General features: G+C 41.3%; 1 protein-coding gene across 1 annotated transcript; it reads right to left on the bottom strand.

Moving 5' to 3' along the window:
• Positions 1-132: 132 nt before the first annotated feature.
• LOC141781370 (GTPase IMAP family member 7-like) lies at positions 133-14,190 on the bottom strand. Its single transcript, XM_074657083.1, has 4 exons — positions 14,052-14,190; positions 10,592-10,722; positions 3,304-4,340; positions 133-1,296 (listed from the first exon to the last, which is right to left on the bottom strand). The coding sequence occupies exons 3-4, from the start codon at positions 3,326-3,328 to the stop codon at positions 533-535; spliced, it is 789 nt and encodes a 262-aa protein (XP_074513184.1). The 5' UTR covers positions 3,329-4,340; positions 10,592-10,722; positions 14,052-14,190; the 3' UTR covers positions 133-532.
• Positions 14,191-16,054: the final 1,864 nt, after the last annotated feature.

Genomic DNA, 16,054 nt, shown 5'->3' with positions numbered 1-16,054 from the left:
GTCGTTCACTCAGCTTCGGGTTAACCATCGACTGTCACACACACAACTCTAAAATCATTCTGCTCCATCATCCTGAAAATCAATCCTGTGCTTTGCTTTGGTAACATAAAAAAAAGGACAAATACTGAACAGTTTAGTTTGCATCGTCTTTATTTGCTGGTGATTTTGTTGTATAAAACTTTTCCTCTCCAATGATTTAAAATCAACATTTGTCTTTAGAAAGAGTACAGGAACATAATGTCTGTTAATATTTGATTAATCATCATTTCATGCATTCATTCATTGCATTTGACATTTATTCATTACTATATATATTTAAATGTATTTATAACACAAACAAGCTAACCGATCGAGGCAGCAGTAGATCAGCAACTCCCGTGTTCTGAGAGGTAAAATCACAGTTTTTTTTAAAGGAGTCTGGTGGCTTTGATAGATAACGGCTTCAGTTCTCGCTGTGTGAAAAAGCAAAAATAAAGATGAAAAACACCACTTTGATTTCCCTGTTTCATAACTTTTTGAATTTTGGTTGGTTTCACTTCACTATATCGCACACTTTCTTCGCCAAACCATCAACTTTAGCGAGCACTGAACTTGCCACATCCTCACCCACCAAGCCAGATAAAAGCCTGTGAACCACGTTACGCAGAACTTGTTCTTCCTTTGGGCCGTCACCTTTAAATTTCTCCATTTCCTGCTCTTTGACTTCCTGTACCTTTCTCAACATGTCACAGGTGTAAATAGGCTCCTCTCCGTTTTTCCGAACCATGTTGTTGATCTTCTTCAGGAGCTCAGGCACTTGGTCGGGGAACTTCTTGCCCGTGTTGTCAAAAGTATGGTGGCCAACGATGTTGCCTTTGAGGAAGGTCTTCTGTACGTCTTTGTCCTTGGGTTGAAATTCATCTCCGCCGGTGAACAAGGCCAAAGTGTAATTCTTGGACTCTGGACCAAAAATCTCCTGAATGATTTCCATCGTGTGTTTGTCCCCGTCTGTGGGACGGTTTGACTTCATCACCAGCAGGAACACATGAGGACCAGCAGCAGCGGCTGCAATGCATTCCATGATGTCTTTCTTTACCTGGTCTTCACCTTTCTCTGTATGCATCAGACCTGGAGTATCGATGACAACCAGTTGTTGTCCATTGAACTCTCTCTCCTCTATCTTGCACTCCGTTGTCTGTGAGGAAGCCGTCGTCTGAGTCAAACCAGGTCTCCCCAGAAGGACGTTCATGGCTGAAGTCCTCCCACCTCCAGTCTTTCCAACGAGCAGAATCTTCAGCGTTGGTGGCACCTTCCTTTCTGTCGGAGGATTTAAACACTCATTATTATAACAGAAACGTCTTTTGATTGGTTCAAAAATATTCCTGTACTTTTGGTAACGCTTCATTTTACAGGTCCCCAAGTTTCATGGTAATTAGGAGATAATTAACCTGTTTGGAATTACTGCCAAATTACCCCAATATTTACCTCAAAATATATCACTGAATACTATAAACATGATTTACTAATTATATTCTAAATAAGGTTAAAATAGGGCCCTGAGGCTGTGAAGCGGCTGCTCTTCATCAGAGGAGGAAAACTAATAGAAGACACTTCTGATCACCATGGTTACTGATCGTCTCCACAGATGTAACCTGGTAGCTGATGTCATGATTCAGAGAGTTTATTAAGACATTTATTATTATCTATTTTAGGGATGCACCGATGCCGATTTTTCAGATTTTATATTTACATATGGGTACTCTGGAAATGTATTCATTAAATTACCAGCTGTTGGGAAATAGCGGATGATTATAATAAAGTAATTTTTGAGGCACACTTTTTATTTGTTCATATAGAGTGCTACAGGAGTCCTAAAACCCAGAAATGAGTTATAGCATTTCTTCACTTCCTGTTCCCTCGTCTGGAAGTCAACGGGTTTTTAGTTAGATGTCTGAAATAACGTCTCTGGTTAACACGAGCTGAAGACATTTTAACGCTTAGTTCTACGATATAAAATACGTCACTAAATATGCCGCTGGTGAATTTTGGATATGTCTTAAAAAAGGCGGTTGCTAACAGACGGACTTTAAACTGTTGGAAAAACAGTCAGTCCAAGTCGTCCAATCACGGAGGAGCAATCAAGAGCATCCGTTATAAATAGTTGGTCAGTCATGGCGGCTGTGATTTTGTTTGAACAGCTCGCCGCCGTGTCTCCGTTTAGCCTAATAAATGTGTTGGTGATCTAGAATGGAGGTTATCCACCAGGAGACTGGGCCAGGTCCGGTCTTCTATCGTGGACCACAGATACCGAAAGAGCAGGGTGCGGTTTTCATCCAGTCGGCTCAATTAGCAAGGTTTACTTCTATTCTTGTTTCTTTCAGGTAACGTCAGTCGTGGCTCTTATTTCAAGAGGTTTGGTCTTCTAAGTTCCTTCTCAATAAAAAACTTCATTTTACCAATCCCAGCTGGTTTTATGGTGCTTCCCCCCAAACGAGCTTGTATAATTAAGTTACCAAGTAATCCAACAGCTATGCCAAGGCATCTTATTCATTCCTTTTTAAGAATTAAACATACATGCAGTTACTTCATAACATGACATCAAATAGCAATGACAGATAAATACAGTTTCCTTGATTATTCTCACTGTAATTAAGTGTCACTCAAAAATAATTAATAAAGTTAATAGTTGAAGGTTAAAAGCTGACAAATGTAAGTACTGATTTTTGCAAATATTGATAATTTTTAATTTGCACTAGATTTGTCTAAATAGTTTAATCACAATAAAAACAAATTTACATATTTATATTATTATATTTTCTATTGCATAATGTGTAAAAAGGTGTTAAATATGTCAATCAATCAAGTCAAACTATGTACAATATTTACACACAGAACATAACACAATGCAATTATGGCAAATATAAATATATATTTTTATGAATATAAATAATGAGATGCTGCAAAATACATCTGTAAAACTACAAAACACAGTAAAATCAGTAAAAGTAGAGACTTAAATGCAATGAAATATAATCACTACCTGAGTATATAAGAGTACTGTATATGAAGTATACTCACTACCTGAGTATATAAGAGTACTGTATATGAAGTATACTCACTACCTGAGTATATAAGAGTACTGTATATGAAGTATACTCACTACCTGAGTATATAAGAGTACTGTATATGAAGTATACTCACTACCTGAGTATATAAGAGTACTGTATATGAAGTATACTCACTACCTGAGTATATAAGAGTACTGTATATGAAGTATACTCACTACCTGAGTATATAAGAGTACTGTATATGAAGTATACTCACCAGGCTGAAGAAGTTTGCTGGACATCTTGTCTTGTAAAAGCAGGCAGTAGATGTGTGATGTCTTGTTGCTGTTGATGTCTTGTTGAAATAGTTTCAGTCATTTCATCTTTATATATTATAAAGTCTGTTTAGTCCCCTCCCCCTTAAACACATGTCATCTGTTATCTAGCCAGTTTGAGCCAACCAGTCACAGGTCAGAAAACCAAAATGGAGCTGCAGGCAGCAAATCAGTGGCCAAACAAAAGTGCATCTCATGTTGGGCTTGACCACTACTCTACTCCATGTTTTAGTTCTACTCATGTTTAGGTTGTTTTTACGGTGGATTTTGTATTTTATATACCCTAAAACTTCCAATTAAAAGACCCAATTAAACGCAAAGTCCCTTTTACTCGCCGGGTGTGCCTACGTGTTTTAAACGACGGGTAACTTTTGTCAATATGGACGTTACACATCGTTAGATCGGTTAGATTCTCCACAATTCAATCGTCCAGTTCATTTAACAGAAACCACGAGCACCACAGTATAATTCATTCAGGTTTATGGTGCTGTTGATCGCTGCTGGACGGCCCCGTCAGGCGCTGCCTCCAAGTGAAGATGTTGTTTTTGAAAGGCTAAACGCCAACAAATAGGGATTGAAGCAGTGTTTTGTTGGCTTGAAGCATGTTGTGATGATTACAGTACATCAATCTGATTTTTTGGGCCGTCGCCATCTTGGTTTTTGGTCGTCACCCTCTGGTTTTTAGCTGTCGCCATCATGGTTATTGGCCGTCGCCATCTTGGATTTTTGCCTTCGCCATAATGGTTTGTTGTCTTCGCCATCTTGGTCTTTCGGCCGTCGCCATCTTGGTTTGTGGTCGTCGCCATCTTGGATTTTGGCCGTCGCCATCTTCTTTTTTTGCCGTCGCCTCTTTGTTTTTGGCTGTCGACGTCTTAGGTTTTGGCCGTCACCATCTTGTTTTTTTGGGTCGTCGCCATCTTGGTTTTTTGGTCGTCACCCTCTGGTTTTTGGATGTCGCCACTTGGTTTTTAGCCTTATGCTAAAATTGATAAAATTACTTTTTTTCCTCATCAATCTACACTCAGTACACCACAATGACAAAGTGGAAACAGAATTTTAGAAATTTTTGCAAATTTATTAAAAAGGAAAAACTGAAATATCACATTGACATAAGTATTCAGACCCTTTACTATGATACTTGAAATTGAGCTCAGATGCCTCCCATTCCCCCGATCATCTTTGAGATGTTTCTCCACCTTGACTGGAGTCCACCAGTGGTAAATTCAATTGATTGTACATGATTTGGAAAGGCACACTCCTGTCTATATAAGGTCTCACAGCTGATAATGCATATCAGAGCAAAAACCAAACCAGGTCGAAGGAACCGCCTGAAGAGCTCAGAGACAGGGTTGTGTCGAGGCACAGATCTGGGGAAGGCTACAAAAAAATTCTGCAGCATTGAAGGTCCCCAAGAGCCCTGTGGCCTCCATAACTCTTAAATGGAAGAAGTTTGGAACAACCAGGACTCTCACTAGAGCTGGCCGCCCGGCCAAACTGAGCAATTGGGGGAGAAGGGCCTTGGTAAGAGAGGTGACCAAGAACCCGATGGTCACTTTGTTGAGCTCCAGAGATCCTGTGTGGAGATGGGAGAAACTTCCAGTAGGACAACCATCTCTGCAACACTCCACCCATCTAGGCTTTATGGCAGAGTGGCCAGATGGACATGAAAGCCCGCTTGGAGTTTGCAAAAAGGCACCTAAAGGACACTCAGACTGTGAAACACAAGATTGTCTGGTCTGATGAAACCAAGATTGAACTGTTTCGCTGATGTGCAAAGCTTGTCACGTCATACCTAAGAAGACTCGATACTGTAATCGCTGCCAAAGTTGCTTCAACTCATTACTGAGTAAAGGGTCTGAATACTTATGTCAATGTGATATTTCAGTTTTTCCTTTTTAATAAATTTGCAAACATTTCTAAAATTCTGTTTCCACTTTGTCATTGTGGTGTTGCGTGTACATGATTAGGGAAAAAAGTAATTTTATTGATTTTAGCATAAGGCTGTGACATAACAAAGTGTGAAAAAAGTGAAGGAGTCTAAATACTTTCTGAAGGCACTGTAGTATGTCAGAAAAATGCAAAAAAGTCACAGTATAGTATGTCGAAATTTTTTTAAAAAGGCATAATATAGTATGTCAAAAACACTGCAAAAAAATTCACAGTATAGAACGTTGAAATAAATCACCTCAGCATCTTTCGGGTGCGGGCGAGACGGGCCAGTGGTGCGCCCGACCCCGCAGGGCCCACCTCAGCCGGCGCGCGAAAAAAACGCAGTATATTATGTAAAAAAATAAATGCAGAAAAGTCACAGTATATTATGTCAAAAAGAAAACAAAGAAGTCACAGATTAGTACTTTGAAATAAATGTCACAGGACAATATGTTGAAAAACTCTTCTATCTTGTAATCTTCACGTGTGACGTGGGCCTAATCTGACATAATGACCATCATAACCAATAAAAACATGTGTAGTCTGAACCAGAGGCTGCAGACACAATGGTGCTTTGAGCTAAATTACCTATCAAGTTTTTATGATGTAGCAGTTACCCCATAAAATATATTTAATGAATATCAAATATCACAAAATAAGCTGCCGAAACTGTCACGTACATCCTGATGTATCAGTCAGAGATCAGATTAAACTAATAAACCCAGGAGAGGACAAAGACAAATGAACCCAGTCATTACAGCTCAGTGGTGAACTGACTGATATCCAACACACTGACTGGGCATCACTGGAGCATATCAGCACTTTGCATTGTCAATATGTCAGCAAATATTGGCAAATCCATCCGTCCAAGATATGTGTTTCCATTATACGACTCATGTTGATAAGACTCCTCAGAAGGTGGAGGTGAACTCTGCCAGAACTGATATGATTCCTCAGAACAGCACTCCCTTCAGACCTGATAACACCGCTCTACCAGAGAGGAGGGTTTTCTGATTTATTGTGATTGTTGTTAACTTGTTTAAAACTTTCTTAACACTTGACCGTGAAGGGAACAAGTAGAATCATCCACTTCAAGAGACTTTTGCTTTGTAAAATCTCTAAATGAATCCAGTAAAGTGTTTGATGTTCAGCATGTATGTAGTCAGAGATGTCCTGAAGTCAAACATATCAGGATCATTGTCAGGAATTATTGATTACATTTATTATCCAGCAACCCAGAAATCAAAGAATAAAGACATTTCCCTCACAGATTAGTGCTATTTTCGGCCGGCTCGACCGTCATACCATAACGTTTCCTGCTAACTTCTTCGCACCTTTTTTTTAAAAAATATTTTTGCAGACATTTTTCTGCCTTTTTTGGACATTTTTCAGACTCTCTTTTTCAGAAATATTTCAGACTTTTATTCAGACATATATCAGCCATTTTTGCAGACTTTTGTTTGAACATATTTCTGCCTTTTTTAAGCCTTTTTTTTGCCATATTTCGTACATACTTTGGCATTTTTTCCACATTTTTTTCAGACATTTTTTTAACATATTTTTGGCCTTTTTAATATTTTCTTTTGGACACATTTTGGCCTTTTTCAGACATTTTTTGGACATCTTTTGGTCTTTTTTAGAAGTTAGCATGCAGCTTTAGCTCTGCTCTGTGTAGCTCTGCTTTTCCTGTCAATGTGTGAAACCCAAAGTGTTTCCATCCTTGTGTAGTGTTTACCACGCTGGATTTAACATGTGAGGGTGCAGGTCGTATCCACGACGACCCTCCAACGTTTTACACTCTCTGAGGTTTGTTTTGGTTGACGGATACGGAACGGATATGACGTCACGTTACTCAGACTACCACAATAAAAGCGGTAACTTCCTTCTACCTCCACAGAGACTCAGATGTATATCCATTCTGGTATTAAAACATCTGTTTTAGAAATTTTTAAAAAGAAAAATGGCGATACATAGATGAGCTGATATTTTTCCCACCCCTAGTAAATATGTATACTGATATATGTTCATATAATCAGTGTTTCTGCCCTGCTGCACTTCATTGTGCTTCACGTCGTACTGTGATTCATTCCAGCTGATGATGAGTGATTTCAGAGCATGTTAGGAGAAGCTCTGGACCAGGCTCAGACACAATACACCGGCTGTTATTGTGTGTAGATGTTATCATTCACACACAACTGTCAATACTGATAAGATCCTTTCAGTAGATTTCCTTGACATGCCCTTCCAAAGAACTTGGAGGAAAACTGATATAATTCCCCAGAACAGCTCTCCCTTCAGACCTGATAAAACAGCTCAACAATCACTCTGGTATCGTTTTACCAGAGAGGAGCGGGTCAACATCTCTCTCAGCATCTTTCTATTTACTCTCTACTTTGTTTTATTAGGTTTTCTAACTCCCACTGGGGGATTTTCTTCCCTCCATGAGGAGGATCTGTGAGGCTGAACGCAGCTTCATCTGCACTATTTAATGAGGTGCTGCCCTCTGCTGGTCACAGAGGAACACACAGCGAGTAGTGACCACATCCAGCTAGTAGTGACCACATCCAGCTAGTAGTGACCACATCCAGCTAGTAGTGACCACATCCAGCGAGTAGTGACCACACCCAGCGAGAAGTGACCACAGCCAACGAGTAGTGACCACACACAGCGAGTAGTGACCACATCCAGCTAGTAGTGACCACATCCAGCGAGTAGTGACCACACCCAGCGAGAAGTGACCACAGCCAACGAGTAGTGACCACACACAGCGAGTAGTGACCACATACAGCTAGTAGTGACCACATCCAGCGAGTAGTGACCACACCCAGCGAGAAGTGACCACATACAGCGAGTAGTGACCACATCCAGCTAGTAGTGACCACATCCAGCAAGTAGTGACCACATCCAGCGAGTAGTGACCACAGCCAACGAGTAGTGACCACACACAGCGAGTAGTGACCACACACAGCGAGTAGTGACCACAGCCAACGAGTAGTGACCACAGCCAACGAGTAGTGACCACACACAGCGAGTAGTGACCACACACAGCGAGTAGTGACCACATCCAGCTAGTAGTGACCACATCCAGCGAGTAGTGACCACAGCCAACGAGTAGTGACCACAGCCAACGAGTAGTGACCACACACAGCGAGTAGTGACCACACACAGCGAGTAGTGACCACATCCAGCGAGTAGTGACCACAGCCAACGAGTAGTGACCACATCCAGCGAGAAGTGACCACATACAGCGAGTAGTGACCACATCCAGCAAGTAGTGACCACACACAGCGAGTAGTGACCACAGCCAACGAGTAGTGACCACAGCCAACGAGTAGTGACCACACACAGCGAGTAGTGACCACATCCAGCAAGTAGTGACCACACACAGCGAGTAGTGACCACATCCAGCGAGTAGTGACCACAGCCAACGAGTAGTGACCACATCCAGCGAGTAGTGACCACAGCCAACGAGTAGTGACCACAGCTAGCGAGTAGTGACCACATCCAGCGAGTAGTGACCACACACAGCGAGTAGTGACCACATCCAGCAAGTAGTGACCATACACAGCGAGTAGTGACCACATCCAGCTAGTAGTGACCACATCCAGCTAGTAGTGACCACATCCAGCGAGTAGTGACCACACCCAGTGAGTAGTGACCACACACAGCGAGTAGTGACCACACACAGCGAGTAGTGACCACACCCAGCGAGAAGTGACCACACCCAGCGAGAAGTGACCACATACAGCGAGTAGTGACCACATCCAGCTAGTAGTGACCACATCCAGCAAGTAGTGACCACATCCAGCGAGTAGTGACCACAGCCAACGAGTAGTGACCACACACAGCGAGTAGTGACCACATCCAGCGAGTAGTGACCACACCCAGCGAGAAGTGACCACATACAGCGAGTAGTGACCACACACAGCGAGTAGTGACCACATCCAGCGAGTAGTGACCACAGCCAACGAGTAGTGACCACACACAGCTAGTAGTGACCACATCCAGCGAGTAGTGACCACACCCAGCGAGAAGTGACCACATACAGCGAGTAGTGACCACACACAGCGAGTAGTGACCACACACAGCGAGTAGTGACCACATCCAGCGAGTAGTGACCACAGCCAACGAGTAGTGACCACACACAGCTAGTAGTGACCACATCCAGCGAGTAGTGACCACATCCAGCGAGTAGTGACCACAGCCAACGAGTAGTGACCACACACAGCGAGTAGTGACCACACACAGCGAGTAGTGACCACAGCCAACGAGTAGTGACCACACACAGCTAGTAGTGACCACATCCAGCGAGTAGTGACCACACCCAGCGAGAAGTGACCACAGCCAACGAGTAGTGACCACACACAGCGAGTAGTGACCACATCCAGCGAGTAGTGACCACACCCAGCGAGAAGTGACCACATACAGCGAGTAGTGACCACACACAGCGAGTAGTGACCACATCCAGCGAGTAGTGACCACAGCCAACGAGTAGTGACCACACACAGCTAGTAGTGACCACATCCAGCGAGTAGTGACCACACCCAGCGAGAAGTGACCACATACAGCGAGTAGTGACCACACACAGCGAGTAGTGACCACATCCAGCGAGTAGTGACCACACCCAGCGAGAAGTGACCACATACAGCGAGTAGTGACCACACACAGCGAGTAGTGACCACACACAGCGAGTAGTGACCACATCCAGCGAGTAGTGACCACAGCCAACGAGTAGTGACCACACACAGCTAGTAGTGACCACATCCAGCGAGTAGTGACCACATCCAGCGAGTAGTGACCACAGCCAACGAGTAGTGACCACACTCAGCGAGTAGTGACCACACACAGCGAGTAGTGACCACAGCCAACGAGTAGTGACCACACACAGCTAGTAGTGACCACATCCAGCGAGTAGTGACCACACCCAGCGAGAAGTGACCACATACAGCGAGTAGTGACCACACACAGCGAGTAGTGACCACACACAGCGAGTAGTGACCACATCCAGCGAGTAGTGACCACAGCCAACGAGTAGTGACCACACACAGCTAGTAGTGACCACATCCAGCGAGTAGTGACCACATCCAGCGAGTAGTGACCACATGACCATGAGACGTCACAGGAAGAAACGCCTCAATACCACGACTACTGTTAATTCATGACGGCTGGATTTAGTGACAGGGTCCTGGTGTCGTGCACGCTGCATCAGCGTCACTAGGTTTTGGTTGAACTATGCAGGAGTCCACTAGAAGGAGCTCACAGATGTAGAGAGAGAAGAGTGTGTTGAGTTGTGCAGTGAACCTGTTCAGAGGAGGGACGGTGTCCCGCTGCTGGTCGACGCCACGTTGAAGCGTCGCTGAGGTCACGTGACACGTTCACCATGACGACGAGCCCCGCCCAGCCAGGTAGTAACAGGTCATCCCCTCTACGCCCTGTGGAGCACAAAGTACTGCTATTATATAACAGTAAAAGTACTACTACCACACTGTGGAAATACTCCACTACAACTAAAAGTATTATCATCTAGATGTAGTTAAAGTACTTAAAGTAAAAGTATGTACTGTGCAGTAAAGTTACTAAATGTACTTAAAGTAAAAGTATACATTGTGCAGTAAAGTTACTAAATGTACTTAAAGTAAAAGTATGCATTGTGCAGTAAAATATAGTTAAAGTACTTAAAGTAAAAGTATGCATTGTGCAGTAAAATATAGTTAAAGTACTTAAAGTAAAAGTATGTACTGTGCAGTAAAGTTACAAAATGTACTTAAAGTAAAAGTATGCATTGTGTAGTAAAATGTATTTGAAGTAAAAGTATGCATTGTGCAGTAAAATATAGTTAATGTACTTAAAGTAAAAGTATGCATTGTGCAGTAAAATATAGTTAAAGTACTTAAAGTAAAAGTATGCATTGTGCAGTAAAATATAGTTAAAGTACTTAAAGTAAAAGTATGTACTGTGCAGTAAAGTTACTAAATGTACTTAAAGTAAAAGTATGCATTGTGTAGTAAAATATAGTTAATGTACTTAAAGTAAAAGTATGCATTGTGCAGTAAAGTTACTAAATGTACTTAAAGTAAAAGTATGCATTGTGTAGTAAAATATAGTTAAAGTACTTAAAGTAAAAGTATGCATTGTGCAGTAAAATATAGTTAAAGTACTTAAAGTAAAAGTATGTACTGTGCAGTAAAGTTACTAAATGTACTTAAAGTAAAAGTATGCATTGTGCAGTAAAATATAGTTAAAGTACTTAAAGTAAAAGTATGCATTGTGCAGTAAAATATAGTTAAAGTACTTAAAGTAAAAGTATGCATTGTGCAGTAAAGTTACTAAATGTACTTAAAGTAAAAGTATGCATTGTGTAGTAAAATATAGTTAAAGTACTTAAAGTAAAAGTATGCATTGTGCAGTAAAGTTACTAAATGTACTTAAAGTAAAAGTATGCATTGTGCAGTAAAATATAGTTAAAGTACTTAAAGTAAAAGTATGCATTGTGCAGTAAAATATAGTTAAAGTACTTAAAGTAAAAGTATGTACTGTGCAGTAAAGTTACTAAATGTACTTAAAGTAAAAGTATGCATTGTGCAGTAAAATATAGTTAAAGTACTTAAAGTAAAAGTATGCATTGTGCAGTAAAGTTACTAAATGTACTTAAAGTAAAAGTATGCATTGTGCAGTAAAATATAGTTAAAGTACTTAAAGTAAAAGTATGCATTGTGCAGTAAAGTTACTAAATGTACTTAAAGTAAAAGTATGCATTGTGCAGTAAAATATAGTTAAAGTACTTAAAGTAAAAGTATGTATTGTGCAGTAAAATATAGTTAAAGTACTTAAAGTAAAAGTATGTACTGTGCAGTAAAGTTACTAAATGTACTTAAAGTAAAAGTATGCATTGTGTAGTAAAATGTATTTGAAGTAAAAGTATGCATTGTGCAGTAAAGTTACTAAATGTACTTAAAGTAAAAGTATGCATTGTGTAGTAAAATGTATTTGAAGTAAAAGTATGCATTGTGCAGTAAAGTTACTAAATGTACTTAAAGTAAAAGTATGCATTGTGCAGTAAAATATAGTTAAAGTACTTAAAGTAAAAGTATGCATTGTGCAGTAAAATGCACTTAAAGTAGCGTGGCGTCGCTGGCGGTGTGTGAAGAGTGCTGGTGGGTGACTGCAGCAGCCGGTGTCATGTCGGTGTCATTAGTCCGCTACCATCAGACAGATGAGCTGGTTCCTCTTTAATCGAATCCATCGATTAGATAACTGAGTCAGAGCAGAATAATGAAATCCCTCAAGGTTGACTGATTCTCTCCTCCTGTCTCCTCTCATATATTCTTCTCTTTATCTTCTCTAATCTGTCCGTCGCTCTCCTGCATTCCCCCCCACCCCCACCACGCCGACGACGTTTTGACCTCCATGTTTGTGACGGTAAATCAGATTATAGCAAAGTGCAGTTTCTCAGATTATAATCACACTAAAAACAATAATTTCTGTCTGTTTTACAGTTCCTTCAGTGAACCTGTAGTTGTTATTATAAACCCAAAAGATTAATTATTATAAACCCAAATAGCTCATCGTTTGGGTTTATAATAACAACTACAGGTTCAGTAGGAACCCGTAGTTATTATTATAAACCCAAACGATTAATTACTTAATTAAAGACAGAGAAGTTATTGACGATCAGTGTTTGAAGTGGAAGAAAATAAGTGGCAGGACTTTCTCTTACTCTCCTTTATATAAAATAATGATGTGAATGTAAATATGTGAGATTGTAATTTAGTTGATGACAGATGGAACGCTACTATATACTATTATATATACTACTGTATTATATATTTTAAGTACTTTAATTAAGAGTATGCATTGTGCAGTAAAATATACTTAAAGTACTTGTATTCATTGTGTAGTAGTATATACTTAAAGTAAAAGTATGCATTTCAATCAGTTTGACTTGGACAGGAAGGAACTACAGCTGTCAGATAAATGCAGTGCAGTATAAAGTACAATCTTTACCTCTGAGATGTAGTAGAGTAGAAGTAGAAAGTAGCAGAAAATAGAAATACTCAGGTTAAGTACAAGTACCTCGACCTGAAGTAAAAGTACTTGGTTACATTTGGAGGATGTAGTTGATGCTGCTGAATCACACCTGAGAGGTGTTCCTGTCATCACACCTGAGAGGTGTTCCTGTCATCACACCTGAGAGAGGTGTTGTTGTATCACACCTGAGAGAGGTGTTCCTGTCATCACACCTGAGAGGTGTTCCTGTCATCACACCTCAGAGGTGTTTCTGTATCACACCTGAGAGAGGTGTTCCTGAATCACACCTGAGAGGTGTTCCTGAATCACACCTGAGAGGTGTTCCTGTCATCACACCTGAGAGGTGTTCCTGTCATCACACCTGAGAGGTGTTCCTGTCATCACACCTGAGAGGTGTTGTTGAATCACACCTGAGAGAGGTGTTGTTGTATCACACCTGAGAGAGGTGTTCCTGTCATCACACCTCAGAGGTGTTTCTGTATCACACCTGAGAGAGGTGTTGTTGTATCACACCTGAGAGAGGTGTTGTTGTATCACACCTGAGAGAGGTGTTTCTGTCATCACACCTGAGAGGTGTTCCTGTCATCTGGACATAATAATAGAAACAGCTGAACCTGGTAGCATTCATTCATTACAGGACTGTGTTAGCATGTTAGCCTCGTCTCGGTGTACCTAATAAACTGGAGCCTTCAAACACCTCTGAGGTACACCTGCAGTGTTTGTTAGTACTCACCTGATGTCACCTGTTGCAGGTGTATGAAGCAGCACCGTGGACCACTGCAGGAGCAGCGAGGAACGGCAGGAGTTAGCTAACTAACTAACTAACTAACAGTCCTGACAGACACATTCAGAGCTGATGACGTCACCCTGCTGCTTCTGATTACCTGCAGGGCTTTGTCCAGCTGTGACGTCACGTTTAAGCCCCGCCCCTTCACCTTCACACTGACAGCTGATTGGGCAGAACGTTTCTGTCATCAGTACATGTTTATCTGTGTCAAACTATTATAATCATTAATTAATATACATTAAGATGCTTCACAGGTTTTATCCAACAGTTATTATTGACAGAAATATACAAAGAATATAAACTGGACTGTTTGTGGAGTAAATTTACCTTCAATTTACTAATTATTTTATTATATAAAGGCTACGGTTCAAGGTTCTTTATTATTATCAATGAAAATCTTCAGTCTCAGGTTCCTTCAGCTATGCTCATAAAATATTTATATATAAAAGAGGAAATCACACAAGTAAACGTAGAACATGATGTTCTAAAGTATACAATAAATAGAAACACAAGTATTAGTAGTAAAGCGTCTCCAGATAACTTCTGTTATGATTTGACGCTATATAAAAATAAATTGAATTGAATTGAAGTAAATATAAAATAGTAATGTAAATGTAAATTTGTAATATTGTAATTTAGTTGATGACAGATGGAGCGCTACTATACACTATTATATATACTACTGTATTATATATTTGAAGTACTGAAAGTAAAGTATGCATTATGCAGTAAAATGTAGATAAAGTAAAGTATGCATTATGCAGTAAAACGTACTTAAAGTACTCAAGGTAAAGTAATCATTGGATGAACAGAGCTCCATCTCTGAACTGGATCTGTGACTCATTGATGTGTTTTTAATGGAGCTCTAAAGAGGAAGAAGAGATGTTAGTAGATACAAACTGTTCACCTTCATCTACTGTGTTTACATTCACATCCTTTCTTCCTCTCTTATCATTGTGTTCTTCTCCTCCTCCTCTTCCTCCTCCTCCTCCTCTCTTGCTGCTCAGCTAGCTGCATTATGACACACCGCCTCCCCCTCCTCTTCCTCCTCCTCCTCGCTTATCTTTTGTCTGTGTGTCTGGTTTCCTGCAGCCACTCAGAGACTCCTCTACCTCCTCCTCCTCCTCCTCTTCCTCTTCCTCTACCTCCTGCTCCTCCTCCTCCTCCTCCTCCTCCTCCTCCTCCTCCTCCTCCTCCTCCTCCTCCTCTTCCTCTCATCCTCCTCCTCCTCCTCCTCCTCCTCCTCCTCCTCTCATCTTCCTGCTCCTCCTCCTCCTCCTCCTCTTCCTCTACCTCCTGCTCCTCCTCCTCCTCCTCCTCCTCTCCTCCTCCTCTCCTCCCCTCCTCCTCCTCCTATCCTTCATCCTCCTCCTCCTCCACCTCCTCCTCCTCCTCCTCCTCCTCCTCCTCCTCCTCCTCCTCCTCCTCCTGCTCCTCTTCCTCCTCCTCCTCCTCCTCTCCTCCTCCTCCTCTTCCTCCTCTCCTCCTCCTGCTCCTCCTCCTCCTGCTCCTCCTCCTCCTCCTCCTCCTCCTCCTCCTCCTCAGCGGTGAAGTCTCTTAATAATTTATAAGAATCTAAAATTCAAACGAAGCACCCACACACAGAGAGAGATCTTTTATTAACAGAGAGGAATCAGACCTCTCTCCTCTCTCCTGCTCCTCCTCTCTCGTCTCTCGTCTCTCTCTCCATCCCAGCATCCCTCGCTCCCTTGCCGACGGTTGCCGTGACAACCTCTCCTCCTAGAAACCCCGGGTGTAAAAGAAAATGAAGCCCACTCCCTCCTTATATCTCTCGCTCTCTTCTTCCTTTCTCTCTTTTTGATTTCCTCACATTAAAAAAGAAACACAAATAAAAGCACGACAACATTTAAGAAAATAAAAGCATTTCCTGCTGGTGGTTATGATAATAAACTGTATTTTAAAGATATTCTATAGACTTTTCATCATGA

The sequence above is a fragment of the Sebastes fasciatus genome, chromosome 13, assembly GCF_043250625.1.
Source record: "Sebastes fasciatus isolate fSebFas1 chromosome 13, fSebFas1.pri, whole genome shotgun sequence".
In the NCBI taxonomy this organism is placed as follows: domain Eukaryota; kingdom Metazoa; phylum Chordata; class Actinopteri; order Perciformes; family Sebastidae; genus Sebastes; species Sebastes fasciatus.
This window is presented reverse-complemented; position numbering and strand designations above follow the sequence as displayed.